General features: G+C 59.0%; 1 protein-coding gene and 1 long non-coding RNA gene across 15 annotated transcripts; both read right to left on the minus strand.

The window, feature by feature from the left end:
• Positions 1-617: 617 nt before the first annotated feature.
• Positions 618-6911, minus strand: LOC141950199 (uncharacterized). 10 transcript variants are annotated; one of them, XR_012630949.1, is made up of 7 exons: positions 6455-6911; positions 5182-5360; positions 2682-2848; positions 2554-2594; positions 2434-2462; positions 2142-2182; positions 618-1904 (listed from the first exon to the last, which is right to left on the minus strand). XR_012630949.1 is itself a non-coding variant. In XM_074884721.1 (6 exons), exons 1-4 carry the CDS (start codon positions 6828-6830, stop codon positions 2564-2566), a joined length of 666 nt encoding a protein of 221 aa, XP_074740822.1. In that variant the 5' UTR covers positions 6831-6907; the 3' UTR covers positions 618-2322; positions 2434-2462; positions 2554-2563. The 10 variants fall into 10 exon arrangements, 3 of the variants coding, with proteins under 3 accessions (XP_074740822.1, XP_074740821.1, XP_074740820.1); XR_012630948.1 differs by having other exon boundaries at positions 5182-5377; XR_012630947.1 differs by having other exon boundaries at positions 2682-2744; positions 6455-6907.
• Positions 6912-9150: 2239 nt separating this feature from the next.
• LOC141950202 (uncharacterized) lies at positions 9151-18966 on the minus strand. 5 transcript variants are annotated; one of them, XR_012630956.1, is made up of 10 exons: positions 18686-18966; positions 17272-18532; positions 17048-17102; positions 14988-16249; positions 14764-14818; positions 12704-13965; positions 12480-12534; positions 10420-11681; positions 10205-10255; positions 9151-9847 (listed from the first exon to the last, which is right to left on the minus strand). It is a non-coding gene; the product is annotated as an uncharacterized LOC141950202 (long non-coding RNA). The 5 variants fall into 5 exon arrangements; XR_012630954.1 differs by having other exon boundaries at positions 10205-10258; XR_012630955.1 differs by having other exon boundaries at positions 9151-10255.
• Between the last annotated feature and the right edge of the window lie 8723 nt (positions 18967-27689).

Below are 27689 nucleotides of genomic sequence, written 5' to 3' on the forward strand. Positions count from 1 at the left end.
CAGCGTGAGCACTGCTGCTTACAGAGCAACAGGCACTAGAAAGCAGCAGTGAACGAGGACGGCCCATCGGGATGGTGGCAATAACAAGGAGAGCCTAAAGCATCAGCCCGGCAGGGCTGGCAACTCACCTCATGTCGTGGTTTGAGCCCAGCTGGACACTGAGCAACACACAACTGCTCGCTCACACCCCCCACCAGCGGGACGGGGAGAGAATGGGAAGGGGAATGTGAGAAAACTCGTGGGTTGAGATACAAATAGTTTAATAAAAGAAAAAACCACCACACACCCACCTTTTGTGGGGGGGAAAAACCTCACGCGGGGCGGGGGGGAACCTGGGGCAGACACGGCAGCGGGGTCTGTGTGTGGGTAGAAACGCGCGTGGGGGGACACGGGTGAGGATGACCCGCACCAGGGAGTCCACCCGGGATAACCCGCAGCAGATCACTCACCTGGGACAACCCCAACAGATGATCCACGCTGGAGAACTGACCCTCACCGGATAATCCACACCAGAGAACCCCCAGCAATGCCCCTCAAACAGCCAGCGTCTCACCCCAGATTTTCCCCAAATTGGGTCTGGGGTTTTTTTTTTGTTTTTCTGTAATACAAAAATCGGGTTTTTTGCTTTTCCAAAATATTCCATTTTATTTTTTTTCAGCACTTCTCCACAACATCAAAATTGGTGATTTTTGGTTTTGTGCATGAAAATGGTGGGTTTTCTGCTCTCCAGCTGCACCAAGCCAGGCAGGTTTGGCTTTCCCAGGAGCCCCAAATTGAAGGTTTTTTTCCAAAAAAACCCGTTTTTTTTCCCTCCCGTTGCAGAACCTGAATCAGGGTGCTTGGGGTATTTTTGTGCCGTGGCAGCGACACAGGGCTGGCCCCGTTGTCAGGGGGTTAATGGCTGCCAGGCAAACCTGGCCCAGGGGGACCTGTCGAGCATCAGAAGATGCTGACAACAACACACCTGAAAAACAAAAACCCCAAATCCTATTCCGGCATCTTGAAAAACTAACACAGAAGAAAGTTCTGTCAGAAGAAGGGACGGAATAGCAGTGGAGCTTGGGGAGGACTCTGCATGAACAGGTCAGCTCCACATACAACACACCCTGGCAAGGCCGGAGCGATTTCAACTCCTCAAATCACCAGCAAGGCCGATCGATACGATCCCGAGCACATTCTGCCCATAAAAGCAAACGCTCTTGGTGGTGTCGGAATGTCTCATCCCATCCTTACAGCAGGGCTGCAGGGAGGGAACCCTGTGAGGCTGCTGGACAAGGTCGTACCGTCATCACAACCTACGGCCGACGGATCCGCCGCGACCCTTGCGCTGCTGCTGCTGCTGCTGCTGCTGCACATCCTGCTTGCTGGGTCAATAAAATCAGAAGTGAAGTGTAAAACTTTAAAGGGTAAAACAAAGAATAAAGAATAAAGCTCAGTCCTTCACTCTTTGTTGTAAAGGTGGGCATATGCTTATAGAAGCGTTTTTATTAGATGTGTAAGTATTTGATTTTCCTTTTGCATTCCCTGAACTCGCCCAGCTGTGAGCTGATACCATTAGACTATCTCCAAAATACACACAGACAACTTGACGAGGGCGGGGGGGGGGGTTGGTGTGTTCCATAATTAGCAGGGACGTCAGGCCAGCTGCACCACCCAAGAGTACTACTGCCAAATACATCATCTCTGAAGATCCACTCTGATGGAGAGTTCATAAAATGAAACTTCCTTGAGAAAGGTTTCCATTTTGTAAAGTCTCTTTCTAACTGAAGTCAAGATTAGACACTGTAGGGCAGCGGTCCCTCATCCCTCAACTTTCAGAGGGCCGGGGTTCTGAATCCATCCTCAACAAAAACCACATCAGCTAACCGGGACATTCCTGCAGCTGCCAGGTTCCTCTTCATCATCTGCAAAAAAAACCAGTGCCAGCAGTCACCATCACGTCAGCTGACACACCTCTGCCACAACACCCTCCACCTCAACAGCCACGGGGCTTTCCGCTCAGCTGCTCTGTGCAGAGTCCAGTGTCGGACGCTGCGGCCAGCGTGGCCCGTGGCACCTACGATACCAAAAGACAGAGAGCTACCACTGTGCTTGCGAGAAATCACCAGCCCCGTGCTCCTCCTCTCTAACACCCAGCTCACCTCAAACGCTCATCCGATTCCAAAGGCAGCCTGCCCGGCTCCTGCAAAACCAAAGAGAAATGCTTCATCGAGCTGCCACGTGATTCTCTGCACTGAAACCCTGACCCAGCCGACAACCGCCTCGCTGTCCTGGACTGCTCAGCGGCACGCGGCTTCGCCCCTCCCAGCCTACATGTGGCACCTGCATAAACCAAAGCGAGAGGCACAAGCTGAACCTGCAGCCTGCCCACACCGACTGCCATCTCCTGCCCCGTTACCTTGGCCGCTCACCCACCCTGCCTCTGACATTTACCGGTCGCCACGTCGACGCCTGGGTACCACCTGTAAAGACACAGACAACAGGAGATGCTTCTAGTTTCACCAACAGTACGACACATGAAAAACAACTGCTACTTCAGCCCACGCGTCTCACCTTGCCTGAGTCATCTCCGGTGCCGATATCCTGCTTTGCACCTTCAAAACAAAAAAAACCCCAAACCGATAAGCCAGTCATGTAGCAACCAGTCACGTCTTCTCCACCGACACCACACGCTGACCCACCTTCTTACAGTGCCCTGCTCGCTGCCTCTGTCACTCTTTGGTGCATATATTGTCCCTCTGGATCTGAAAAAAATTTTTAAGCAGGTCACCTGGATGCTGAGTGACAGCTTAACAATTCCAGAGTTCTTGACTCCATGTAGGAACACTGTCTAGGGTCTCATTACAGCCTGCCATTAAAAAAAAAACCATAGAAACAAAACAGCATTAAGCCCTACACACACGAGCCTTAACACCTTTGAGATTCCATCTGTTCAACTACCACTCCCGCAGCCTCTCCCAGATAGCTCCGGTCATCCCCGTGACATCCTTGCCTGCTGCTGAGGGCTGCTTGCTCCGAGGGGGCTGTACGGGCTGTACCTAAACAGTCCAGGCAAATCAACATTAACTACAGACTCTTAGTGCTATTCTTCCCCTGACCGACATCGCTGTGCCCCCAGGCAGGGCAGTTCCAACCCACATATGTGTGCAGGCTGACACGCCAGAGAGTAAGAGAAGAGTGCTCTGAAGAGCGCCAAAAAACAAAATCCAAAGGGAGCTGAAGTGCCACAAGAGCACGGTGGAGTATGCAAAAGGACTCGGAAGACACTGTTATACAGAGTAGAGGAGTTAGGAGGAAGCACGGTAAGAAAAGCAGCCTTGCAGACACAGCGAGGGCCCTGGAGTCTCAGGAGGGCATCTGGGCAAACTACAGATGACTGAGAGAACAACCAAACGGAGACACCCTCGATGGCAGAGAGAAAGAAAAAGGAACGCTGCACAGCAAAGAAAGGAGGGAGGCTCTGACAGAACGAGAGAGAGAGAAAAGGAGATCGAGTGCCTCAAGGTGCTGTGGAGATCGAGGGAGGTCTCAGCAGGCACTGCGGCTGTGAGGAAAGGGATCGTGGGGGCGGGGTTGATGGATAAACGAAGGCTGAGGGACAGCCAGGAGGAACTCGGGTGATGACCTGAGCAGAGTACAGATGGTCTTGGGTGGCTGGGAACTAAACACGGGAATCCTGGCTAGCACAGAGGAACAAATGAGTTCGTGTGCGGCTCAAAGACGGCCCCACCTAAAGTGCTACAGGACGGAACCGGACCACAAGGAAGGTCTTGGCAGGCATCGTGACTGGGAGGAGAACTGTCCCGGGGGAACCAGAGAGACAGAAAAAGGATTGGGGACATGACGATTAAATCCCGAGGGGATCTGAACCAAGGAAACACGTCATCAGAGGGCCAGGGAACGAACAGAGGCACGGCTAGAGGGAAGAGAGGACAGACTGACTGGGCTGGGTCACAGATAGCAGGAACACTCGGGAAGCCCTCTGAGGGAATGAGATGGCTGCGAGGTCTGCTACAAAGCTAGAAGTCTCCTAGGGGCAACCTTGAAGGCATCGATAGGCATCATGACACCCTTAGAGAGGTCCTGATTGGGCCAAAGACACCAAAGAAGGCTCAGGGACATGAGGAGGAAGTCTGGAGGGGATTTGAACAGTACAGATGTCGTCAGGAGGCGGGGACCAAATGGAGACACCCTAGATGGCACAGAGGATGATTAAGAGTGCTCTGAGGTACAAACACACCTGAGGATGGGTTTCTGAGGGCATGAGAGAGAGTCCAAGTCCGCTACGGAGCTAAAACAGGGCTGTGGTACACAAAGAAGGTCTCAGGAGGCATCCTAGGTGGCATAAAGAAGAAAATGAATGCTCTTTTTTGGGAACAGAGATCTTAGGAGAGGTGCTATTGCGACAAAACAAGTCCAAAGGAGACTTACAGGGCTAAAAGTGTGCTGCAGGGATCATCCAAGACCTTGGGAGGCATCGTGACAGCAGCAGAGGAGGACAGCCAAAAGAATGCTCAAGGACATGACGAAGAAGTCTGGAGGGGATTTGAAGAAACTGCAGGTGTCCTCAGGGGACCACGTAGGTATCCTAGCTAGCACAGAGGACAACGCAAGCGTTCTGCAGATGAAAGGTGGCATCAGGAAAGAGTCTCAGGGAGGAAGGAGGGTGCAGAGTGCGCCACGGTGCCAAAAGGGGGCTGCAGGGCACGAGGAGGTTGGCCTCAGTAGGCGTGATGACAGCAGGAGCAGGGTGCTGAGACTGAAAGAGAGACAGAAGGCGGCTCTGGGACACGGTGCAAAAGTCAAGGCGTTCCAGCAACGTACAGATGTCCTCAGGGGATGAGCAACTGAATGGAGACATCCAAGACAGCAGTGAAGACTGTGAGAGAGCTCAGGGGCACAGAGAAAGCCTGAGGAAGGGTTCTGTCTGAGTAAGAGAGACACCGAACCCCCACCAGGGCTTTTTATTAAACACAATTTTAAAAAAACATTTACTATCTCAACACTAAATACAACCTGAAATGAAAAAACCTTCACACACACAAGGTTAGACACATTCAGAAAATGACGCTCATTCAACAGCCACTCGATCCACCCCTCACTCCAAACATCCGTTCCACTGCCCACCTGCCACAGTGGCAGATCACCCCCATTCTAAACCCACCCCTGGAACTGCCTCACCGTGCGCCTCGGCAGCGTCGCTGCTCCACACGCCCCCACGGTGTCAGCCTTCCTAACCGGGAGCCAAGGAAGATGTTTCGCAACGGGCCCCGCTCCCGCTCCTCCTTCGCTTGCGTTTGTATGCTCCGGCAAACCTCGCTCGAGGATTTGCTCTGGGGATCCAGATGGCCCCATGTCACCTGCAGAACACAAAGCCCTGCAAAGCAAGGCGTAGTCAAAACCGACAGCGAGTGCTGCAGTGCAATACACAACCAGAACAACCGACGTGGGAGGAGCCAGGCTTTAAGGCCGAGGCCCACAAGGACACGGGGGGTGAAGTGCTGTAGGGGAGGGACCTCTATGGAAACAGAACTCTGAAGAGCAGAGCTGTCATTCTGGCCCAGATCTCCTCCACAAAGGCAACGCTCCACAAATATCTGTGTTGCAAAAGACGCTGTAAGCTCCACTCACGAGATGGGGAGTGCTCAACGGGCTCTTTTCCAAAGCAGCAAGGCATCCGAGACCCCTTGGACACCCACCAAGGTGCATGTCCCGTGCAGAGAGCCCACGGGGCACCACAGAGACGTGGGGAAGGCACCGCATCCAAGACAGAACACAGTCACCACAAATGACACAAGTACACAGACACAGGCCAAAAACATGCACGTCCTGTGGGACAGACCCTGCTCTCTTCCCCCAGACTTAAGGAAGCCTAAATAGCCCTCTCCACAGCCCTGATGGTAGAGCCTCTGCTGGCCCCACCCTACCCACGGCTTTTGCCCCTTGACTTACCTTTCAGAGAGCACGCTCCAGAATCCATCCTCATCAGGAGCACATCATCTCACTGGGATGCTCCCGCATTCAACAGGTTCCTCTCCATCACCCGCAAGACAGACCGCTGCCAGTCACCGCAGACGTGGAGTTTGGCCTGGTGCACGCCGGCCTCCCAAGCTTCGGGGTCCCATGCCACCCCGACACCCATCCCCTCCTTTGCCCCGCAGCCCCCAGGGCCCTCCCACAACCCTCCACCTCTCACCTGCCTGCAAAACCAGCCAAACTGCATTCTGCTTTTGGCCCCCAAACCAGCTGCCTTAGTGCCTCTTTCTGAGCCCAAAAACCTGCCTGCTGAGCCGCTTCTCAAGACCCCAAAAACGCACGACTTGACCTCTGTTTCTGAGCCCAAAGCCACACAACTCCGTCTGTTTCTGAGCCCCACAATCAGCCACACGCGTCTGTTCTCAAGTCCCAGGAACACAAAACATTGCCTCCGTTTCTGGCCCACAGCACAGCTCACCCCGTCTGCTCTCTGACCCCTCCGCAGTCCCCACGGGCGATGCCGAGGGGTGGGGGGGGAATGCAGCCACCCCACAGCCATGCACTCCCAGAGCTCCACGGGCAGGTTTGGGAAGCGCTTGGGGATTGCGGCACCTCCGGGGGCCGCCACCGCGCATGCGCACTGCCGGGGCACGGGCACACCGGTCCTGGGGGAGCCGCGGGCAGCCCGCGGGAAACCGCACGAACCCGCCCCAAAACCGACCCTCGTGATGCGCCGCGGGGCCGCGCCGGTAGCGAGGACTGTGCCGTGCCGCGCGCGCGCGGGAGGGACGCAGCTGCCGGGCAGCCGAGTGCGCGAAAACTACAGCTCCCACCGTGCACCGGGGAGCCAACATGGCCGACCAGAAGCCCCGCTCACGTGATTACAGCGCCTCCCACACTGCCACAGGCGGCCGTCCCGGCTTTCTGACCGTACGGGGACACCATCCTTTCCCACCCCCCCGTCGCCCATACACCCAGAAGCCCGGCCGAGCGCAGCCCCGCGCGTCTCCGGGAAGCGCCGCTGCCCCGCCCGGCCCCGACCCGTAGCGGCTTCTGCCGCGGGTCCCGCCACACCGCGCGGCACCCCCCCGTTGCGGCTTTCCACGGCAGCCGCCAGGCGACCGACCGCGCGGCCCCGCTCCCCTTCTCTCTGCTGCTCCCTCGGCTCGCACCGGCTCCTCCTCCAGCACCGTCCCGGACAGGGAGGGGCAGCTGCCCACAGCCTCACTGCCCGACCCTGGGGCTCCTCCAGCCCGGCCCACGCTCCCACCCTCCCCCCTGCGGTAACTATAGCGACCAGCACCGGGATTAACCGCCTGAACTGCCCCTCACCCCCGAACTCGCGCTCTAGGAGCTGCCAGTCCGCCAGTCCCGGGGCCACCGCGGTGCATGCGCAGACAGTAAAACTGATTAACTTGACTTTTTTCTTTCCCCAAAAGAGAATGAAATGCAGACATAGTATGAAGATCGTGAGCACTGCCAACTAACGAGGACAGTCCCTGCTCAGGCTGAACCGCCTCCACTGTTGTCAGTAACACAAGAAGCCATACGAGCATGTGATTTTGAACCGGGCAAAGACCCCAAAACTAGCGTGTGGCGACCATGAGTGCATGAAGCTGAGAAAATACTTAAACAGAAATACAACAAACATGGGGAACCCGAGGGGTTACCTCAGGGATAAAGGACACTGTCGAACGCCTGCAAGGGGCAGAGGAAGAAACCAGAGAATACTGAAGAGCTGGTCGGAGCAGTGTAACCTTTACCACGGGAGCGCTAGTAACAACAGCACGCGTGCCTTTCTGCCTTGGCTCCCCAGCTGTCAAAAGGGTTTAACGACCCTTGTCTGGGTCTCGTGCATGTATGTCTTTAAGGACTTAGCACAGGGATGATCTCTGTAGGTGAGTCCATGTCAAATGGAACGGGGCACTGGTTTCCTCAGCGCTACCGCAATACGAATCGTAATTGGTATTTCTGAAGGGTAACTGAGTCTTCACCTGGGAGTTTTAGCTACATACGAGATCTGAAGAAACTCTTGGAGAAAGACTGATCCCGGTGGAAGTGCAAGCTACTTCTCCACTGCATTTGACATCATGAGGTGCTCGGGCGGCGGCCCGTCACTCACACCTGCAAGGCTTTCGGGAAAGAAGGAAAAGAGCCAGCCAGGCTCTGCAGCCTTTTAGGGAAAGAAAGCGTTAGCCTGACACGTGATTGTCGTTGGTTCCCGGGCATTCTCTGAGAGTTGCCCCCCGAGGGGGGATACTGCCCCCGGCCACCTCCACTCCCACTCGCCAGCACTCACCTGCCAACACAACTTATGAGCTGCAGATGAGCACAACGGGGCTCCGTTGCCTCAAGTTTGGGCACAGGCAGGGCAAACCCTTCCTGAATCGCTCAAGTTTTATTAGAGAAAGTTCAGGAGAAAGGGAGGGAGTGGAGGAAAACACTCCATGGTTGTGGAGTGGCAGCTGCTGCTGCTGCTTCACTTCCTTCACCGAGCTCACGGGTGTGCTGCACTTCTTGGCAACTCGCTCAGGCACGTTCCGGGGTCTGTCTCAACTTTAACGGCATTAAAATAGAAGGTTAAGAAGTGAAGCGGTCGTGCCGATCGTTTACACCTTTACCAGTAGCAGCACCTTGCATTTCTCAAAAGGAACCTTTCCTGCTTTTGCCCCCAACCGGGCAGCAATTTGACCCCAGTCCACTCCGACGAACACCTTCGCTGTGGAAGCGGCACTCAAACTCACAAGTTCGCGGCGGTGACGCTTTCTTTTGACTTTCCTAAGGCGCAGGTTTGCAGCGCTTCTCGGAAGGAGATGGGAACACTGCAGTTACTGACGGCCTCCTCAGCCTCGAGATGCAGAAGGATGGAGGCTGAGACAGTCAGGGAGGGCCGGGGCCTTGTCTGCTCTCAGAAACCCTCCCCACTTTGCTCTGCACACCAGTCCCGTTGCGGAACACGCGCAGCTGCGGCTCTGGCTGGCCCCGACAGCTCGCCCGTCCATCCCCTTGCCAGGAACTAGCGCCCCGCCGGCTACAGCTCAGCCCAAAGCCAAACCAACATAAAATCGCTCCTACGGCGACACCGTCCCACCACCAACCTCGTCTCTGGAAACCGCCACCTGATCTCCCCCTGTTTTGCTGATTAGGGGTATCAATTAAACTCGGACACCAGAGTGAAAAGCGCAGGCATCTTTTACTAGAAATAACTAAATAATGTAACAGAATAATACAGAAAACATACAGTAAGAAAACACAGAATAGTGCACTCAAACAAACAAGAAAACACAGGGTAATGCATCAAATCATTACTACCCGAGAAAGAGGGAATAGCGATTAAGAAAGACCCATCACCACTTGCACCCGTTCCCATCATCCAGACCCGCAGGCGCTGGGCAGCCCCGGTTACAGCGAGGATTTGGAGAGCCTTTCCCGGCAAGTGGGAAGTCCTACGCGGTGCGTCCACCCGTAGGTGAGGCTTCCAAAGTCGCTGTGAGCGGGTCCCGCCTTATATACCCAAAAATCAGCAAGCCAGAATAGCTGGCACCTTTGATTTGAGCGGAAATATCTGGTTTCAATCTCACATTAGATTCCCCCACAGCCTGGCCAGGGCTCAGGGGAGAAGCTAAGGGAGTTCCTCGGCTTATCTAATTGCATTAGGCGCAAGGTCTCGCATCAGGCCACAGCGACAGACAACAGTCTCCATGACCCTGTTATTTTATCCACACACAAAGAAAGATAAATACATATTCAAGATAGCTACGTCTTCCATACGTATCTTGCTAATGATTACATACTGAGTTAGCAGCTTCGGCTCAGGGCCTGCTGCTCAGGCTTCAACACTTCCACTTTTTACATCAGAACCGTGCAGGTGCTGAAAGAGAAGCATTCAGAACAGGGGAAACCACCTCCAAATCCCTGCTCCCAACTGCTCTTCCCCCGGCATGCCACACAGCCTCAAAGGACACTTCGGGTGGCTGCAGAGCCCTCCCGCTCCCCACAGCTGGTGCGGCCACATCAAACTAAAAAAACGAGTTTTCAGACAACTTCAGGAAGTCGAGTCAACTTCAGGTGGATTTAGAGCAGTTCCTAAAACTCTGGGGAACTGCCAAGAGCCAAGTACATGCTCGAGAGGCACAGAAAACATCCCAAAGGGACAGGGATGCTTGAGGACTGCTTTCTCTCGCTTCTTCGGCAGCCCGCTGCCGCTCATCCCCCCGCTCGCTCTTACCTTTGCAAATCCTTCTGCACGTGATGGTCGTCTCTTCTTCTCCACCACCAGCTGCTGCAACGGTAGAAGGACGCCGTCGGGTCTGAGAGGGACGCCGGCGCCTGGACAGAGCTCGCCACAGCACCACCCAAATCCCAGACACCCTCCCAATCACAACCCCGTATACCTTAACAACCCCCGCCCCCCAAAAAACCTCACAGATCGGCTTTTCTCACCCAATCGACGCTCCGGGGCTGCCACGCGTGCAGTGCCGGCCGGCGCTGGAGCTGGGCTCGGAGTTGGGAACTCTGGACAAAGGGGAGCTGGGCACACAAAAGCGGCGGCCAAGGAAGCTGCGCCCCTGCTTACAGGGGGCTCGAGCCGCTGCCGGCACTGCGGAGTGCCCGGGCCTGCAGGTCACTGGCCAGCCCCGGACTTACAGGGCAGCCTCTGCTGGCTGCCTACAGCAGCCCGCCCAGCCCTGATTACAGGGCGGCCGAGCGGCTCCTGGGGACAGAGGGCTCCACGGCTCGTGGCGCTCGTCCCGAGTACAGGGCGGGCACGCTGGCAGGTCGCCAGCCAGGACAGGCGGCCACCCAGGCGGCAGAGACCCGGGCCCTGAACACAGGCGGGTCGCACGCTGGCCGCGCTACGGCCACGGGGCTTCGCTCTCTCCTTCGAAAGGAGGGGCAAGGAGGGGCAAGCCGGGACTCGCCCTCCGCTCGCGGGCTCAGAGGGGACCGACCCCCTGTTGCTGCACAGAGCCCTTCTTTCCCTCCCGGGAAGTTTAAGCTAAGTGCACTGCAGCGATTTCAACAGGGGCCTAAACGAGAAGCTCATTCGCTCGCTCACTCACACCCACAGACACAGACACAGACACAGGCAGGCACACACACGCAGACAGGGACAAACAAAACTTCCCGGAAGAGAGAGCGAGCTCTGTGCAGCCAGTGTCCGGGGAGCCATCCCTTCCCACGAGCAGGAGAGCAGAGCCCCAGACCTGCCCCCCAGGACGCACGCAGGCCACAGGGACTCAACGTGCCGCGGGGCTTCACGGGGTGGCCAAGGGACAAATGCCGTGACACGCCCCGACTCCAGGGGGTCACGCTGGCCAGGCCGCCAGCAGCCAGAAAGCCGCCGGGGCCGGGGACACAGCCCTCCCCTGCTTACAGGGCGGGCGTGGGGTCCGGAGAGCCCCATTTCCCCCTCGGCGCGGAGACAGCGCCGCTCACTCTCCTGACAGGGCCGCCCTTCTCTCCGGGCAGCCAAACCGTGGGGCGAGGTGGCAAAAGACCCTCGGGTGACCCGAGCCCTGCTTACAGGGAGGTCACCCAGCGCAGCGCCGGCCAGGACACCAGAAGTGCCGGCAACGGTCTCGTGCGACCGCAGCCCCGGTAACAGGGAGGCCCCCTTTGTCCAGAGCTCCCTTCTCTCGCCCCACTCCTCTCTTCAAGCCCACCGCTCCTCACGATGCCTCGTCTTTCTTCTCCAAGAGGAACTGCTTGGAAGAGGGGCGCAGTCAGGCGCCAGCTCCCCCACCCGGAGGATGGAGCAGAGGCCCCAGCCCTGCTTCCAGGGCGCTGGCCCAGCTCAAAGCACTGCCAGGCCTGCCCGGGCCGGACCTGGGCCCGGCTCGCAGGCACGGTTGCCTCCCCAGCCTCCTGCCTTCCCCCGTGCCTCTCTTCCTCCCAAGCTGCTCCTGGGGCTGACAGCAGACAGAAAGAGGGCTAGGGCAGGGCACGCCCAGCCCTGCACGTCTCAGCCCCACGCCTCTGAAAGGCCGGGGCCAGGGACACCGGCCTGCTCACAGGGGAGGGTCGCTCGTCCCTCCCAGCACCTCCCCTTAAGCACAGGGGATGCTCACGGCCTTCCTTACAGGGGGTTCTCCCTTGGCTCGGCACGCTCAACGAGCCCCGTGCAGTTCAAGGCTCCCATCTACGCCCGAGTTATGGGCTGGCCGTCCTGACTGCAGCTCACCACCGCGGTGGGCTTTACGAGCCCCGCTTCCCGCCTCGGCTGCGGAGACGGTGCTGCTCAACCCCCTCAGACGGTTGCCACCTGCCCGGGCAGCCTAACCATGGGGCAACGTGGCAAAAGGCCGGCAAAAACCCAAAGACCCGAGCCCCGCTTACAGGGAGATCACCCAGCACCAAGCCGGCCAGGGCACCAAAGGTCCTGGTGACACCCTTGCGCGACCAGAGCCCAGTGACAGGGTGGTCCTGTTGCCCAGAGCGCCCTTCTTTTGCCTCCGCTTGTTGCCCAGACTTCCTCCGCTCCTCCCCCCGCGCTCTCTTGCCTTTGAAGGTCTTTCCGCACGCGATGTTTGGCTCTTCCTTCTTCTCCACCAGCTCCTGTAATGGCAGAAGGACGCCGTCAGGTCTGAGAGGGACACCGGCCCCCGGACAGAGCTCGCCACAGCACCACCCGAATCCCAGACGCCCTCCCACCCGCAACCCCGTATAACCTAACACCACCACCCCCCACCCCCCCAAAAAAACCTCACAGATCGGCTTTTCTCACCCAATCGACGCTCCGGGGCTGCCACGCGTGCAGTGCCGGCCGGCGCTGGAGCTGGGCTCGGAGTTGGGAACTCTGGACAAAGGGGAGCTGGGCACACAAAAGCGGCGGCCAAGGAAGCTGCGCCCCTGCTTACAGGGGGCTCGAGCCGCTGCCGGCACTGCGGAGTGCCCGGGCCTGCAGGTCACTGGCCAGCCCCGGACTTACAGGGCAGCCTCTGCTGGCTGCCTACAGCAGCCCGCCCAGCCCTGATTACAGGGCGGCCGAGCGGCTCCTGGGGACAGAGGGCTCCACGGCTCGTGGCGCTCGTCCCGAGTACAGGGCGGGCACGCTGGCAGGTCGCCAGCCAGGACAGGCGGCCACCCAGGCGGCAGAGACCCGGGCCCTGAACACAGGCGGGTCGCACGCTGGCCGCGCTACGGCCACGGGGCTTCGCTCTCTCCTTCGAAAGGAGGGGCAAGGAGGGGCAAGCCGGGACTCGCCCTCCGCTCGCGGGCTCAGAGGGGACCGACCCCCTGTTGCTGCACAGAGCCCTTCTTTCCCTCCCGGGAAGTTTAAGCTAAGTGCACTGCAGCGATTTCAACAGGGGCCTAAACGAGAAGCTCATTCGCTCGCTCACTCACACCCACAGACACAGACACAGACACAGGCAGGCACACACACGCAGACAGGGACAAACAAAACTTCCCGGAAGAGAGAGCGAGCTCTGTGCAGCCAGTGTCCGGGGAGCCATCCCTTCCCACGAGCAGGAGAGCAGAGCCCCAGACCTGCCCCCCAGGACGCACGCAGGCCACAGGGACTCAACGTGCCGCGGGGCTTCACGGGGTGGCCAAGGGACAAATGCCGTGACACGCCCCGACTCCAGGGGGTCACGCTGGCCAGGCCGCCAGCAGCCAGAAAGCCGCCGGGGCCGGGGACACAGCCCTCCCCTGCTTACAGGGCGGGCGTGGGGTCCGGAGAGCCCCATTTCCCCCTCGGCGCGGAGACAGCGCCGCTCACTCTCCTGACAGGGCCGCCCTTCTCTCCGGGCAGCCAAACCGTGGGGCGAGGTGGCAAAAGACCCTCGGGTGACCCGAGCCCTGCTTACAGGGAGGTCACCCAGCGCAGCGCCGGCCAGGACACCAGAAGTGCCGGCAACGGTCTCGTGCGACCGCAGCCCCGGTAACAGGGAGGCCCCCTTTGTCCAGAGCTCCCTTCTCTCGCCCCACTCCTCTCTTCAAGCCCACCGCTCCTCACGATGCCTCGTCTTTCTTCTCCAAGAGGAACTGCTTGGAAGAGGGGCGCAGTCAGGCGCCAGCTCCCCCACCCGGAGGATGGAGCAGAGGCCCCAGCCCTGCTTCCAGGGCGCTGGCCCAGCTCAAAGCACTGCCAGGCCTGCCCGGGCCGGACCTGGGCCCGGCTCGCAGGCACGGTTGCCTCCCCAGCCTCCTGCCTTCCCCCGTGCCTCTCTTCCTCCCAAGCTGCTCCTGGGGCTGACAGCAGACAGAAAGAGGGCTAGGGCAGGGCACGCCCAGCCCTGCACGTCTCAGCCCCACGCCTCTGAAAGGCCGGGGCCAGGGACACCGGCCTGCTCACAGGGGAGGGTCGCTCGTCCCTCCCAGCACCTCCCCTTAAGCACAGGGGATGCTCACGGCCTTCCTTACAGGGGGTTCTCCCTTGGCTCGGCACGCTCAACGAGCCCCGTGCAGTTCAAGGCTCCCATCTACGCCCGAGTTATGGGCTGGCCGTCCTGACTGCAGCTCACCACCGCGGTGGGCTTTACGAGCCCCGCTTCCCGCCTCGGCTGCGGAGACGGTGCTGCTCAACCCCCTCAGACGGTTGCCACCTGCCCGGGCAGCCTAACCATGGGGCAACGTGGCAAAAGGCCGGCAAAAACCCAAAGACCCGAGCCCCGCTTACAGGGAGATCACCCAGCACCAAGCCGGCCAGGGCACCAAAGGTCCTGGTGACACCCTTGCGCGACCAGAGCCCAGTGACAGGGTGGTCCTGTTGCCCAGAGCGCCCTTCTTTTGCCTCCGCTTGTTGCCCAGACTTCCTCCGCTCCTCCCCCCGCGCTCTCTTGCCTTTGAAGGTCTTTCCGCACGCGATGTTTGGCTCTTCCTTCTTCTCCACCAGCTCCTGTAATGGCAGAAGGACGCCGTCAGGTCTGAGAGGGACACCGGCCCCCGGACAGAGCTCGCCACAGCACCACCCGAATCCCAGACGCCCTCCCACCCGCAACCCCGTATAACCTAACACCACCACCCCCCACCCCCCCAAAAAAACCTCACAGATCGGCTTTTCTCACCCAATCGACGCTCCGGGGCTGCCACGCGTGCAGTGCCGGCCGGCGCTGGAGCTGGGCTCGGAGTTGGGAACTCTGGACAAAGGGGAGCTGGGCACACAAAAGCGGCGGCCAAGGAAGCTGCGCCCCTGCTTACAGGGGGCTCGAGCCGCTGCCGGCACTGCGGAGTGCCCGGGCCTGCAGGTCACTGGCCAGCCCCGGACTTACAGGGCAGCCTCTGCTGGCTGCCTACAGCAGCCCGCCCAGCCCTGATTACAGGGCGGCCGAGCGGCTCCTGGGGACAGAGGGCTCCACGGCTCGTGGCGCTCGTCCCGAGTACAGGGCGGGCACGCTGGCAGGTCGCCAGCCAGGACAGGCGGCCACCCAGGCGGCAGAGACCCGGGCCCTGAACACAGGCGGGTCGCACGCTGGCCGCGCTACGGCCACGGGGCTTCGCTCTCTCCTTCGAAAGGAGGGGCAAGGAGGGGCAAGCCGGGACTCGCCCTCCGCTCGCGGGCTCAGAGGGGACCGACCCCCTGTTGCTGCACAGAGCCCTTCTTTCCCTCCCGGGAAGTTTAAGCTAAGTGCACTGCAGCGATTTCAACAGGGGCCTAAACGAGAAGCTCATTCGCTCGCTCACTCACACCCACAGACACAGACACAGACACAGGCAGGCACACACACGCAGACAGGGACAAACAAAACTTCCCGGAAGAGAGAGCGAGCTCTGTGCAGCCAGTGTCCGGGGAGCCATCCCTTCCCACGAGCAGGAGAGCAGAGCCCCAGACCTGCCCCCCAGGACGCACGCAGGCCACAGGGACTCAACGTGCCGCGGGGCTTCACGGGGTGGCCAAGGGACAAATGCCGTGACACGCCCCGACTCCAGGGGGTCACGCTGGCCAGGCCGCCAGCAGCCAGAAAGCCGCCGGGGCCGGGGACACAGCCCTCCCCTGCTTACAGGGCGGGCGTGGGGTCCGGAGAGCCCCATTTCCCCCTCGGCGCGGAGACAGCGCCGCTCACTCTCCTGACAGGGCCGCCCTTCTCTCCGGGCAGCCAAACCGTGGGGCGAGGTGGCAAAAGACCCTCGGGTGACCCGAGCCCTGCTTACAGGGAGGTCACCCAGCGCAGCGCCGGCCAGGACACCAGAAGTGCCGGCAACGGTCTCGTGCGACCGCAGCCCCGGTAACAGGGAGGCCCCCTTTGTCCAGAGCTCCCTTCTCTCGCCCCACTCCTCTCTTCAAGCCCACCGCTCCTCACGATGCCTCGTCTTTCTTCTCCAAGAGGAACTGCTTGGAAGAGGGGCGCAGTCAGGCGCCAGCTCCCCCACCCGGAGGATGGAGCAGAGGCCCCAGCCCTGCTTCCAGGGCGCTGGCCCAGCTCAAAGCACTGCCAGGCCTGCCCGGGCCGGACCTGGGCCCGGCTCGCAGGCACGGTTGCCTCCCCAGCCTCCTGCCTTCCCCCGTGCCTCTCTTCCTCCCAAGCTGCTCCTGGGGCTGACAGCAGACAGAAAGAGGGCTAGGGCAGGGCACGCCCAGCCCTGCACGTCTCAGCCCCACGCCTCTGAAAGGCCGGGGCCAGGGACACCGGCCTGCTCACAGGGGAGGGTCGCTCGTCCCTCCCAGCACCTCCCCTTAAGCACAGGGGATGCTCACGGCCTTCCTTACAGGGGGTTCTCCCTTGGCTCGGCACGCTCAACGAGCCCCGTGCAGTTCAAGGCTCCCATCTACGCCCGAGTTATGGGCTGGCCGTCCTGACTGCAGCTCACCACCGCGGTGGGCTTTACGAGCCCCGCTTCCCGCCTCGGCTGCGGAGACGGTGCTGCTCAACCCCCTCAGACGGTTGCCACCTGCCCGGGCAGCCTAACCATGGGGCAACGTGGCAAAAGGCCGGCAAAAACCCAAAGACCCGAGCCCCGCTTACAGGGAGATCACCCAGCACCAAGCCGGCCAGGGCACCAAAGGTCCTGGTGACACCCTTGCGCGACCAGAGCCCAGTGACAGGGTGGTCCTGTTGCCCAGAGCGCCCTTCTTTTGCCTCCGCTTGTTGCCCAGACTTCCTCCGCTCCTCCCCCCGCGCTCTCTTGCCTTTGAAGGTCTTTCCGCACGCGATGTTTGGCTCTTCCTTCTTCTCCACCAGCTCCTGTAATGGCAGAAGGACGCCGTCAGGTCTGAGAGGGACACCGGCCCCCGGACAGAGCTCGCCACAGCACCACCCGAATCCCAGACGCCCTCCCACCCGCAACCCCGTATAACCTAACACCACCACCCCCCACCCCCCCAAAAAAACCTCACAGATCGGCTTTTCTCACCCAATCGACGCTCCGGGGCTGCCACGCGTGCAGTGCCGGCCGGCGCTGGAGCTGGGCTCGGAGTTGGGAACTCTGGACAAAGGGGAGCTGGGCACACAAAAGCGGCGGCCAAGGAAGCTGCGCCCCTGCTTACAGGGGGCTCGAGCCGCTGCCGGCACTGCGGAGTGCCCGGGCCTGCAGGTCACTGGCCAGCCCCGGACTTACAGGGCAGCCTCTGCTGGCTGCCTACAGCAGCCCGCCCAGCCCTGATTACAGGGCGGCCGAGCGGCTCCTGGGGACAGAGGGCTCCACGGCTCATGGCGCTCGTCCCGAGTACAGGGCGGGCACGCTGGCAGGTCGCCAGCCAGGACAGGCGGCCACCCAGGCGGCAGAGACCCGGGCCCTGAACACAGGCGGGTCGCACGCTGGCCGCGCTACGGCCACGGGGCTTCGCTCTCTCCTTCGAAAGGAGGGGCAAGGAGGGGCAAGCCGGGACTCGCCCTCCGCTCGCGGGCTCAGAGGGGACCGACCCCCTGTTGCTGCACAGAGCCCTTCTTTCCCTCCCGGGAAGTTTAAGCTAAGTGCACTGCAGCGATTTCAACAGGGGCCTAAACGAGAAGCTCATTCGCTCGCTCACTCACACCCACAGACACAGACACAGACACAGGCAGGCACACACACGCAGACAGGGACAAACAAAACTTCCCGGAAGAGAGAGCGAGCTCTGTGCAGCCAGTGTCCGGGGAGCCATCCCTTCCCACGAGCAGGAGAGCAGAGCCCCAGACCTGCCCCCCAGGACGCACGCAGGCCACAGGGACTCAACGTGCCGCGGGGCTTCACGGGGTGGCCAAGGGACAAATGCCGTGACACGCCCCGACTCCAGGGGGTCACGCTGGCCAGGCCGCCAGCAGCCAGAAAGCCGCCGGGGCCGGGGACACAGCCCTCCCCTGCTTACAGGGCGGGCGTGGGGTCCGGAGAGCCCCATTTCCCCCTCGGCGCGGAGACAGCGCCGCTCACTCTCCTGACAGGGCCGCCCTTCTCTCCGGGCAGCCAAACCGTGGGGCGAGGTGGCAAAAGACCCTCGGGTGACCCGAGCCCTGCTTACAGGGAGGTCACCCAGCGCAGCGCCGGCCAGGACACCAGAAGTGCCGGCAACGGTCTCGTGCGACCGCAGCCCCGGTAACAGGGAGGCCCCCTTTGTCCAGAGCTCCCTTCTCTCGCCCCACTCCTCTCTTCAGCCCACCGCTCCTCACGATGCCTCGTCTTTCTTCTCCAAGAGGAACTGCTTGGAAGGAGAGTGCAGTCAGGCGCCAGCTCCCCCATCCGGAGGACAGCGGGAAGCCCGCCCTCGCAGGGAGGTCCCCACAGTGCCCCCCCCTCCCACCCATACCCCAACAACCCCCCTGAAAAAAACTCATGGAACGGCTTTTCTCACCCAGTTGCTGCTTCACTGCTCCCTGCAGGGACGACTGCGACGGGCATTCGGCTGCGACAGGCTCCTGGCTGCGTCCACGGGGGCCTTGGACGCTCCTGGCTGCGTCCAGGGGGGCCTTGGACCCTCCTCAGCCCCTGAGGTGATGGCACTCGCCCGACCACGCGGCTCCAGTCCACCCCCAGCCCGCTCGGCGGCAACGCCGCTCCCTTCGCCCCAGCCGGCGACGGCACTTCCCCCTCCCCCCCACCCCCGTCAGGCGGCGACGGCACTTCCCCCTCCCCCCCACCCCACTTCCCCCAGGCGGCGACGGCGCTACCTCCCCCCCCGCCCAACCCCAGGCGGCGACGGTGCTCCCCGGCCCCCCCCCCCAGGCGGCTCCATCTCCCCGCTCCCCCCGTGGCAACGGTGCTCCCCCCGGCCTCATCTGGCGACGGCACTCCCCGCCCCCCCCCCCCACCCGTGGCAACGGCGCTCCCCAGCCCCCCCCCAGCCGGCGACGGCACTCCCCGGCCCCCCCCAGGCGGCTCCATTGCCCCCCCCCCCTCCGTGGCAACGGCGCTCCCCCGTCCCAGCTGGCGACAGAGCTTCCCAACCACCCCCCCCCCCCTCCCCCAGGCGGCGACGGCACTCCCCCCCACGCGGGTCCCCCTCCCCTTCCCCGCTCTTTGCGGCTCTTTGCCCGGAGCGCCCTTCTCTTTCCTGCACTTGTTGCTCAGACTTCCTCAGCTCCTCCTGCTGCTCTCTCTTGCCTTGCGGGTCCTTCTGCACGCGATGTTTGTCTCTTCTTTCTGCTCCACCACCAGCTGTTGCAAGGGCAGGAAGACGCCGTCGGGTCTGAGAGGGACGCCGGCCCCCGGACAGAGCCCGCCACTGCACCACCCGAATCTCAGCGCCCCCTCCCCCCGCCCCGCCACGGAAAAACCTCACAGATCAGCTTTTTTCACCCAGTTGCTGCTCCAGTGCTTCCCCCACGGACGACTGCGACGGCCACTCCTCTGCTCCGGACTCCCGGCCGCGTCTGGCGGGGCTGCACCCGCCCCCTTCCCCTCAGGCGGCCGCTCCGCCCCTCACAGCGGCGCGCGACTTTCCCGCCCTTCCCCTTCCCACAGGCGGGTCCCGCCCCCTTCCCCTCAGGCGGCCGCTCCGCCCCTCACAGCGGCGCGCGACTTTCCCGCCCTTCCCCTTCCCACAGGCGGGTCCCGCCCCCTTCCCCTCAGGCGGCCGCTCCGCCACCACAGCGACTTTCCCGCCCTCACTGTCTATTACCTGGGCTACAGTACTTCATTTCTTGTGGCCTTTCCGAGATATAAGCATTATACATCAGGCATCTTTTTAGAGCCAAAGGCACCTTCACACACACCAATAGCGAGCAAAACTCCTGGAGATGGGAAATTTAGAGCAATGCAGGTTAAGGAGATAAGAGAGAACATTATTACATAGCCACGACTGTTGCGAGTGCAGTGGAAATCATATGTCAAACAGTGAGCCAAAGTCAGACAAGTAGCATAATGACAGCTCGGAAAAGCCCTGCAAAAGACACCGAGGACGAGGTGATTGCTTTATCTCCCCACATCGGTGTATAGCTCGGGGGGATGTGGGTGGAATCACACCTAGCACCAAGCAGCCCAACAAGGAGGAGTGGGGAGGGGTAAGAATTGCACCACCACAATCCACCCCGTGACTAAAGTCAATTTATCTTGTCCATAGAGTGGCAGTGGCAACTGAGGCACGGACTCTCCATGAATATAATATTAAGAATATATAAAGCCATTGCTTATAGGTTATGTGGTGTTGACAGACAAGGGACACCGCATCCCAGTGTCAGCACCTTCTGTAAAAACTGCCGGTTTTGGCGGGGGCGGGGGGGGGGGGGGCGGCCTAGAGTGCGGTGCCGGGCTTGGCCGCAGGCGGTCGCCCCGCGGCGGGGGGGGGGGGGGCTCGGGGAGGCCCGGGGCGCTTGCAGGTGGGGGGGCGTGAATGCTGAGTACAGAGATCCACACAGTCGGTTTTCCAGATAGAATACTGTGCCGGCGTTAATACCGTTTTTAAAAGTGCCAGCCAATCCCATGGGACCAATTGACATCCATGAGCGATTGCCTCCAGTATACCTGTTGTAAATGAGTTTAAGTCTGTCCTCATTAACGGTCTTCTGTAGTTCTTTAATAACAGAAAAATGCAGTCCTTCACAACGTGGCTGACGTCCTGGCTCATAAATTACAGGAGCAACAATCTTTCTTGCCATGTCCATATCCCCTTGCGCCAAGGCTTCTTGCCTCACTTTTACCCACGATCATCCCCAGCTAAGGGAGGACAGAGCCCAGGTTGTCTTTTAGGATTTACAGTGTCAGGGTCTAAAAGATTATCACAGTCTAGAGACCCAGCATATAAATCTTGCTCCCGGGTTCAAAATATGCGTCCTTGCCCTCTGGGTTCTCATTCTCTGTGTTAACAGTCTGGCCGCGTTCATTATTTTGTCTTTTTATTATCTCAAAATCTGGACCTCAAAAAAAAAAAAAAACCTGCTTTATTATCTGCAACCTCATTCCCTCGGGTTGCACAGTCCCACAGTCTTACTCCTGCTTTATCCCATATCGGAACAGTGAATATAGTAACCGCGGCTGCTACCCACTTTAAAATTCTCTTCAAGGCATGCAGATTAATATGCACCTTATATTTAGCTAACAGTCTTTCCATCAGTGCAAGCACTGACTTTTCTTCCGAGGGTATTGACCTACCCATCGTTTCCCCACAGCTCACCTTGCTCACACTGCAACGGTGATTGATGCCGGCTCCTGCTTCCTTTCAGCAGCTACCTAAGTTCTGTGGGGTTTGCCACCGCAGTGATCCAAGCTAATCACACCTATCGCCGCCTCACACGGGGCACCATTTGAGGCAACTGAGGCACGGACTCTCCATGAAGTCCAGAACGAAAAAAGAGACTTTATTGTTACAATGGTACATACTTATGCTCTGGGATGCTGTCAGTAAAGCTCTTACTTCATAGTTACCAAATCGGCAATTACACAGCTATCAACCTTTTCTCCTATCAGCCTAAGACCACTCTAACATGCCCTGTGCAGACCAATCACCCTCTCGTTCACGCGCTGTTTTCGCAGCAGTAACTTCTCACAATTCAGTACTTTTCCACAGTTCAGTGTTGCAGCTGTCTGTTGTTTTTCCCTGCCACCATGGCACTACTCAGCAGTTTCTTATCTTTCTTCTAAGGCCTGTTTTTCATCAAAGCCTAGCTATTTCTCAGAGGCTGTGCAAGGCTGACAGGCCAATGCCTCCCACAAGCGACAGTGTGGTTGCCTCTTGCCTCTATGCCTATAAACAGAGAATGCCATAATCCAATTATAACTGAAGGCAAGTTTGTGTTTTGTTAGCTGCTATTAAAAAAAATTATTTTAGGGAAGTATACACACAGGGATGCTTTTGTAACTGAGTGATCTGTTTAACCATCCTCCAAACCTTAATATACAATACTATTAGAAGTAGTAAACATATTAAAGTTGGAATTAGGAAAATCAGACCGAGTGAAACATGGAATTGAACAGTCCTGTTGGTGGTGGTGACCATCCAGATAAGCTTTCCCACCATCGATGTTCTTCAAGGAAAGAAAAGAGAGCTGTCTCTAGGCAGGGGCGAGGGGGGGAAGGCTGAACAGGTTACCCCTTAGGATGCAGGATAAATCCATCTCGTACTGAGTTTGTTTTACTCCATTGTTGTCTCTAGCATCCCATGCTAGAGGTAGGGGGGGTGCATCTAAAATTGGTGAAGGTTTAAATGGGTGCTGTAATGCTAGTGGCTCAAGTATTAATAGGCATTTGTAATTTAGATATGTTTTTAATTCGAGTATCAGAGTTTTAATCGCTTCTTCATGTTCTGAATCCCAACTCCACGGTTTTCCTTTTTGTAAAAGCGAATACAGTGGACAGGCAATGGAGAATCCAGGTACCTGTTTTCTCCAATATCCTAAAGTACCCATTACAAAGCTGTTGCAATTTTTTTTCTAGATTGGGGCATTTCTGATTGTTTCTACCCCGCTCTGGGAGTCTGGTAAAGGTATGCTGGATACCCTCCCATGTAAATGCAAATTTTTGTTTTGCCTTCTTCCCCTAAGGGAAAAACCATGTCTTTGACATGTAGCACTGCCAGCCAAGGACCTACAGGGACTTGCAGCGTAGTCGTTAAGGCTGCATTGTTGGGGTCTGCCGCTGACAATGGGGCTCTATTTAAGCACTTAAATGCCCATAATGGCCTGTTCAACGCCACCTCCCCCCTCTGGTTTACTGACTGGCCAAACAGGAAAATTGTAGGGGGGGGGGGGGGCGGGGGGGCGAGTTCTGGAAGTAATCTGTCGTTTTTCTAAATCTGCAATAGAAAGCTGCTTAGCAACTTATTTACTTGCTTCTAGCAAGTTATAGTACTACTTATAGTATTTTCTAATATTGCTAACAATCCTGCTTGCCCAGACTGTTCTGTGGAATTTTACCAAGGACTGCTGTGTTCATCAAAACAAAGCAGTTTACTGTGAAAATCTACCAAGAACTGCAGTGTTCAGCAAAATATCACGTTTTTGTCCTCGAGGAACAGGTGTGCTCTAACTATTTGGGCCTCGGTAATGAGTAAAGATAGCCATATACGGATGGTAGAAGTTTCATTGCTTCCCTTAAATAAGATAGCATGAGTAAACCGGCTGAAAAACATTTTTGTTGTTCAAGAAATTGGCTAAGAGAATCTGCGCATGCTCCGGGGAAAAAACAAGGTGAGAAAGACTACGAGCCTTCCTCCCAAAGACCCCCGAAGACGCCCCCCAGGAGGCAATGCACAGGTGCAAAGATAACATAAACTGCTGGCACCAGCCTCTAGAACTAACCCAGCCTTACTCATGCATATGCATGTTTGTGTTATGTAATCCAGTGAATATGTACATCCACACTCTGTAACGTTTTGGTAAAATGTGCTGTTGGTGTGCAAGCGTTGTGGAGAAATCCCCTTGCACCCCGGCCAGAGTAAAACATACCTGCTTTATAACGCCATTTCGAGTTGTAGAGTCTTTTTCCGCGAATCAAAGGCCACTGCAGATCCATTGCAAGCAGCAGGGAAAATGACAGTACAGCGAGGCCTGTGCTGGTCATTATCAGCATCCCGTGGTGCTGACGGCTGCAGTCTCTGTTGTGGCATAACTTCGTCAGCCAGAGCTTTCTGGGGGGAGGCAGAGTCCACGACCCCCATGGCTCCCGCAATGCTGACGCAGCAGCTGAGGTACTGGCACCCACGGGCACACCGCCCCCCAGCCTGGGGCAGTCCCTCGCCAGCTCTAACCCCCCGCTTTCCTGCCTCCCTCCACCCTGCAAGGGCATTTCAGACGCCCTCTCGGACTGTCCCTTCAAACCACCGAACCACGCAACCCTGTGCCAGCACGACCACTGAGCCCTAAAAGCCCTGACCAGCGCAAATTACCTTCTCCTCTTCTTCAGGAGCGCTGCGGCCGGAGTAAAGCAGCAGGCACTCGGGATGGCCTTGAAGCCTGGGGCAACTTTCTCACGCCTGTGGTAGCTCAGGGCCCTGGATGTGACAGTTGTGACTCCGGAAGCAGAACGGTTTGAGGTGGGAAGGGAACTCTTGCAGGTCATCTGGTCCAACCACGCCCTGGAACTAAAAAGTAGCCACAGCGAATGTGGTGGTTTAGCCCCTGCCGGGGTCTGAGACCACGCGGCCGCTACCCCTCCCCCACAAAGGGAGTGAAATACAAAGCCCCAAGACTGAAATAAGGAAAGGTTTAATACAACAATGCAATAGCAACACAACAAACAACAACAATAACAATAACAGTAATAGTGATAGCAATGAACAGAGCAAAATAGCTACCAAATACAGCAGTTTGAAGCACGATGTACAAAACCACGAGTGCACCCTGCTCCCGTGCCAGGAAAATGTGACCTGCCAGGATGTGAGGAATAACCCGGCTAGAGCTCCCCCCCCACTGCTGGGGAAACTTAACCCTATCCTGGTTAAACCAGGACAGCGAACAAAAGAGGGGACGATTTAAAAAGACAGACAGGGCATTAAGGAAAGAGAAAAACTCACTAAAAAGACACCGAAGGGAAAAAGAACATTTTAAAAGCAACAGGCATTGCTGAAATAAAGGAAAAAATTATCACACAGGGACACCGAACTAGAACAGAAGTACAGAAAAGAAAATTTAAAAAGCGGCAGCACTAAGGAAACATGAAATAGCAACAGCAAACTAAAAGACGTAGAATGAAAATTTAAAAAGCGGCGACACTAAGCGCAGAGATGGAAGACGAAAAAAAGGAGGGAGAGGCAGGACAAAAGTGCAGAGAGAAATGAGAAAAGGGAGCAGTAGGACAAGAGAGAGAAAGTGAGAAAAGAAGGGAGAGCAGGACAGAAGAATAAAGAAGAGGAGAGGTCTAGGAAAGGGGCGGGGGCGGCAGAAATAACAGCAGCATGGAAAAAAGAGGTCCAGGAGACGGGCAGGAAAGGACCGGGACGCACAAGACGTGTGACAGGGCCCTGAAGGCCCAGGACTCACCGCAGATCTCGTTCTCGGCACTGCCGGGAGAATTTGACGGGTCAGATGCTTCTTTCTCCTTCCTTCCTCCTGCCCCTCTTCTTCTTCTGAAACTCCAGTCGCCTGCCTGTCCTCCCCCTAAAAGAATACGCAGCTGTCTCTCAGCTCTTACAAGACCAGGCTTCCGACACACGCAGCCTCGCTCGCTCGCGCACTACGTGGCCGTACCGCACTCGGGGTGACGCACGCAGACCCTGGGTGCACGCTGGCGGTCTGACTGTGAAGAGGGCTCCCTCCTCACGCAGAGAGGCAGGCTCTCTCTTCCTGCACTGGGAGGCGGGTGCTGCACAGATGGTCTTGATTTTCTCTTTCTTCCCCTTTCTCTGGTCTCTCCAGCTTCAGCCGCAGCAGCTCCTGGCCGCTGTCCACAGCCGGGAAGGGCTCTGCCTGTCCCTTTTTGCCCCCGTGCCGTGAGAAGCGCAAGGCCAGGCAGAGACACCCCACACAAGCCCGAGGTGGGCGCAGTCAACGGCACCCCAGGGCAGGAACAGACAAGCGCAGCCTCAGCATGGCCTCTGGAAGAGGGAAAGAAGCAGCACTGACCATTATTGCTGTAGATCGCACGCGGACGGAGCCCCACCTTCCACCTCCCACTGCGCAGCAAGGCATCACAGACCCCATGGACACCTACCAAGGTGCATGTCCCGTGCAGAGAGCCCACGGGGCACCACAGAGACGTGGGGAAGGCACCGCATCCAAGACAGAACACAGGCACCACAAACGACACGAGGACACAGACACAGGCCAGAACATGCACATCCTGTGGGACAGACCCTGCTCTCTTCCCCCAGACTTAAGGAAGCCTAAATAGCCCTCTCCACAGCCCTGATGGTAGAGCCTCTGCTGGCCCCACCCTACCCACGGCTTTTGCCCCTTGACTTACCTTTCAGAGAGCACGCTCCAGAATCCATCCTCATCAGGAGCACATCATCTCACTGGGATGCTCCCGCATTCAACAGGTTCCTCTCCATCACCCGCAAGACAGAGCGCCGCCAGTCACCGCAGACGTGGAGTTTGGCCTGGTGCACGCCGGCCTCCCAAGCTTCGGGGTCCCATACCACCCTGACCCCCACCCCCTCCTTTCCCCCGCAGCCCCCAGGGCCCTCCCACAACCCTCCGCCTCTCACCTGCCTGCAAAACCAGACAAACTGCATTCTGCTTTTGGCCCCCAAACCAGCTGCCTTAGTGCCTCTTTCTGAGCCCAAAAACCTGCCTGCTGAGCCTCTTCGCAAGTCCCCAAAACGCACGACTTGACCTCTGTTTCTGAGCCCAAAGCCACACAACTCCGTCTGTTTCAGAGCCCCTCAATCAGCCACACGCGTCTGTTCTCAAGCCCCAGGAAGGCAAAACGTTGCCTCCATTTCTGGCCCACAGCACAGCTCAACCCGTCTGCTCTCTGACCCCCTCCGCAGTCCCCACGGGCGATACCGAGGGGCGTGGGGGGGGAATGCAGCCACCCCACAGCCCTGCACCCCCAGAGATCCACGGGCAGGTTTGGGAAGCGCTTGGGGATTGCGGCACTTCCGGGGACCGCCACCGCGCATGCGCACTGCCGGGGCACGGGCACACCGGTCCTGGGGGAGCCGCGGGCAGCCCGCGGGAAACCGCACGAACCCGCCCCAAAACCGACCCTCGCGCTGCGCCGCGGGGCCGCGCCGGTAGCGAGGACTGTGCCGTGCCGCGCGCGCGCGGGATCGACGCAGCTGCCGGGCAGCCGAGTGCGCGAAAACTACAGCTCCCGGCGTGCCCCGGGGAGCCAACATGGCCGACCGGAAGCCCCGCTCACGTGACTACAGCGCCCGCCCGTCGCCCACGCACCCGGAAGCCCGGCCTCGCGCGGCCCCGGGAAGCGCCGCCGCCGCCCGGCCCCGACCCGGAGCGGTTTCTGCCACCGGTCCCGCCGCACCGCGCGGGTCCCACCGTCGCGGCTTTACCCGGCAGCCGCCTGGCGCCCGACCGCGCGGCCCCGCTCCCCTTCTCTCTGCTGCTCCCTCGGCTCGCACCGGCTCCTCCTCCAGCACCGTCCCGGACAGGGAAGGGCCGCTGCCCGCAGCCTCACTGCCCGCCCCTGGGGCTCCTCCAGCCCGGCCCACGCTCCCCCACTCCCCGCGGTAACTCTAGCGACCAGCACCGGGATTAAGGCCAGGCAGCGTGTCCTCAGTGCAGCCTCTGGAAGAGGGCAAGAGGCAGCAGCACTGACCGTTATTGCCGTAGATCGCCCCCGGCCACTGCTCACGGGCGGCACCGGCGCTGCCGTTCCGCGCTTTGCGCTCCGAGCACCCGCCGACAGCGCGCACGGAGGGGGGCGGCGCTTCCCGAGCATGACCCCGGGCTGCAGTACCCGTCTTTAACCACAGGGTGGCAGCACAAAACACGGCAAACAGCCGCGCCGCTCCGTCAGCCCGG

This window comes from Strix uralensis, chromosome 15 (genome assembly GCF_047716275.1).
Source record: "Strix uralensis isolate ZFMK-TIS-50842 chromosome 15, bStrUra1, whole genome shotgun sequence".
Lineage (NCBI taxonomy): Eukaryota > Metazoa > Chordata > Aves > Strigiformes > Strigidae > Strix > Strix uralensis.

What these genes read in the sequence shown, in the direction of transcription:
- LOC141950199 (XM_074884719.1), bottom strand. Translation starts at nt 6,830, where the DNA reads ATGTTGGCTCCCCGGTGCACGGTGGGAGCTGTAGTTTTCGCGCACTCG. An exon ending in GGGGTCAGAGAGCAGACGGG is followed by an intron (nt 5,378 to 6,454) that starts GTGAGCTGTGCT and finishes CTTGCTTTGCAG; the next exon opens with GGCTTTGTGTTCTGCAGGTG. An exon ending in CGACGCTGCCGAGGCGCACG is followed by an intron (nt 4,760 to 5,181) that starts GTGAGGCAGTTC and finishes TCTCTCTTTCAG; the next exon opens with TCTCAGCACCCTGCTCCTGC.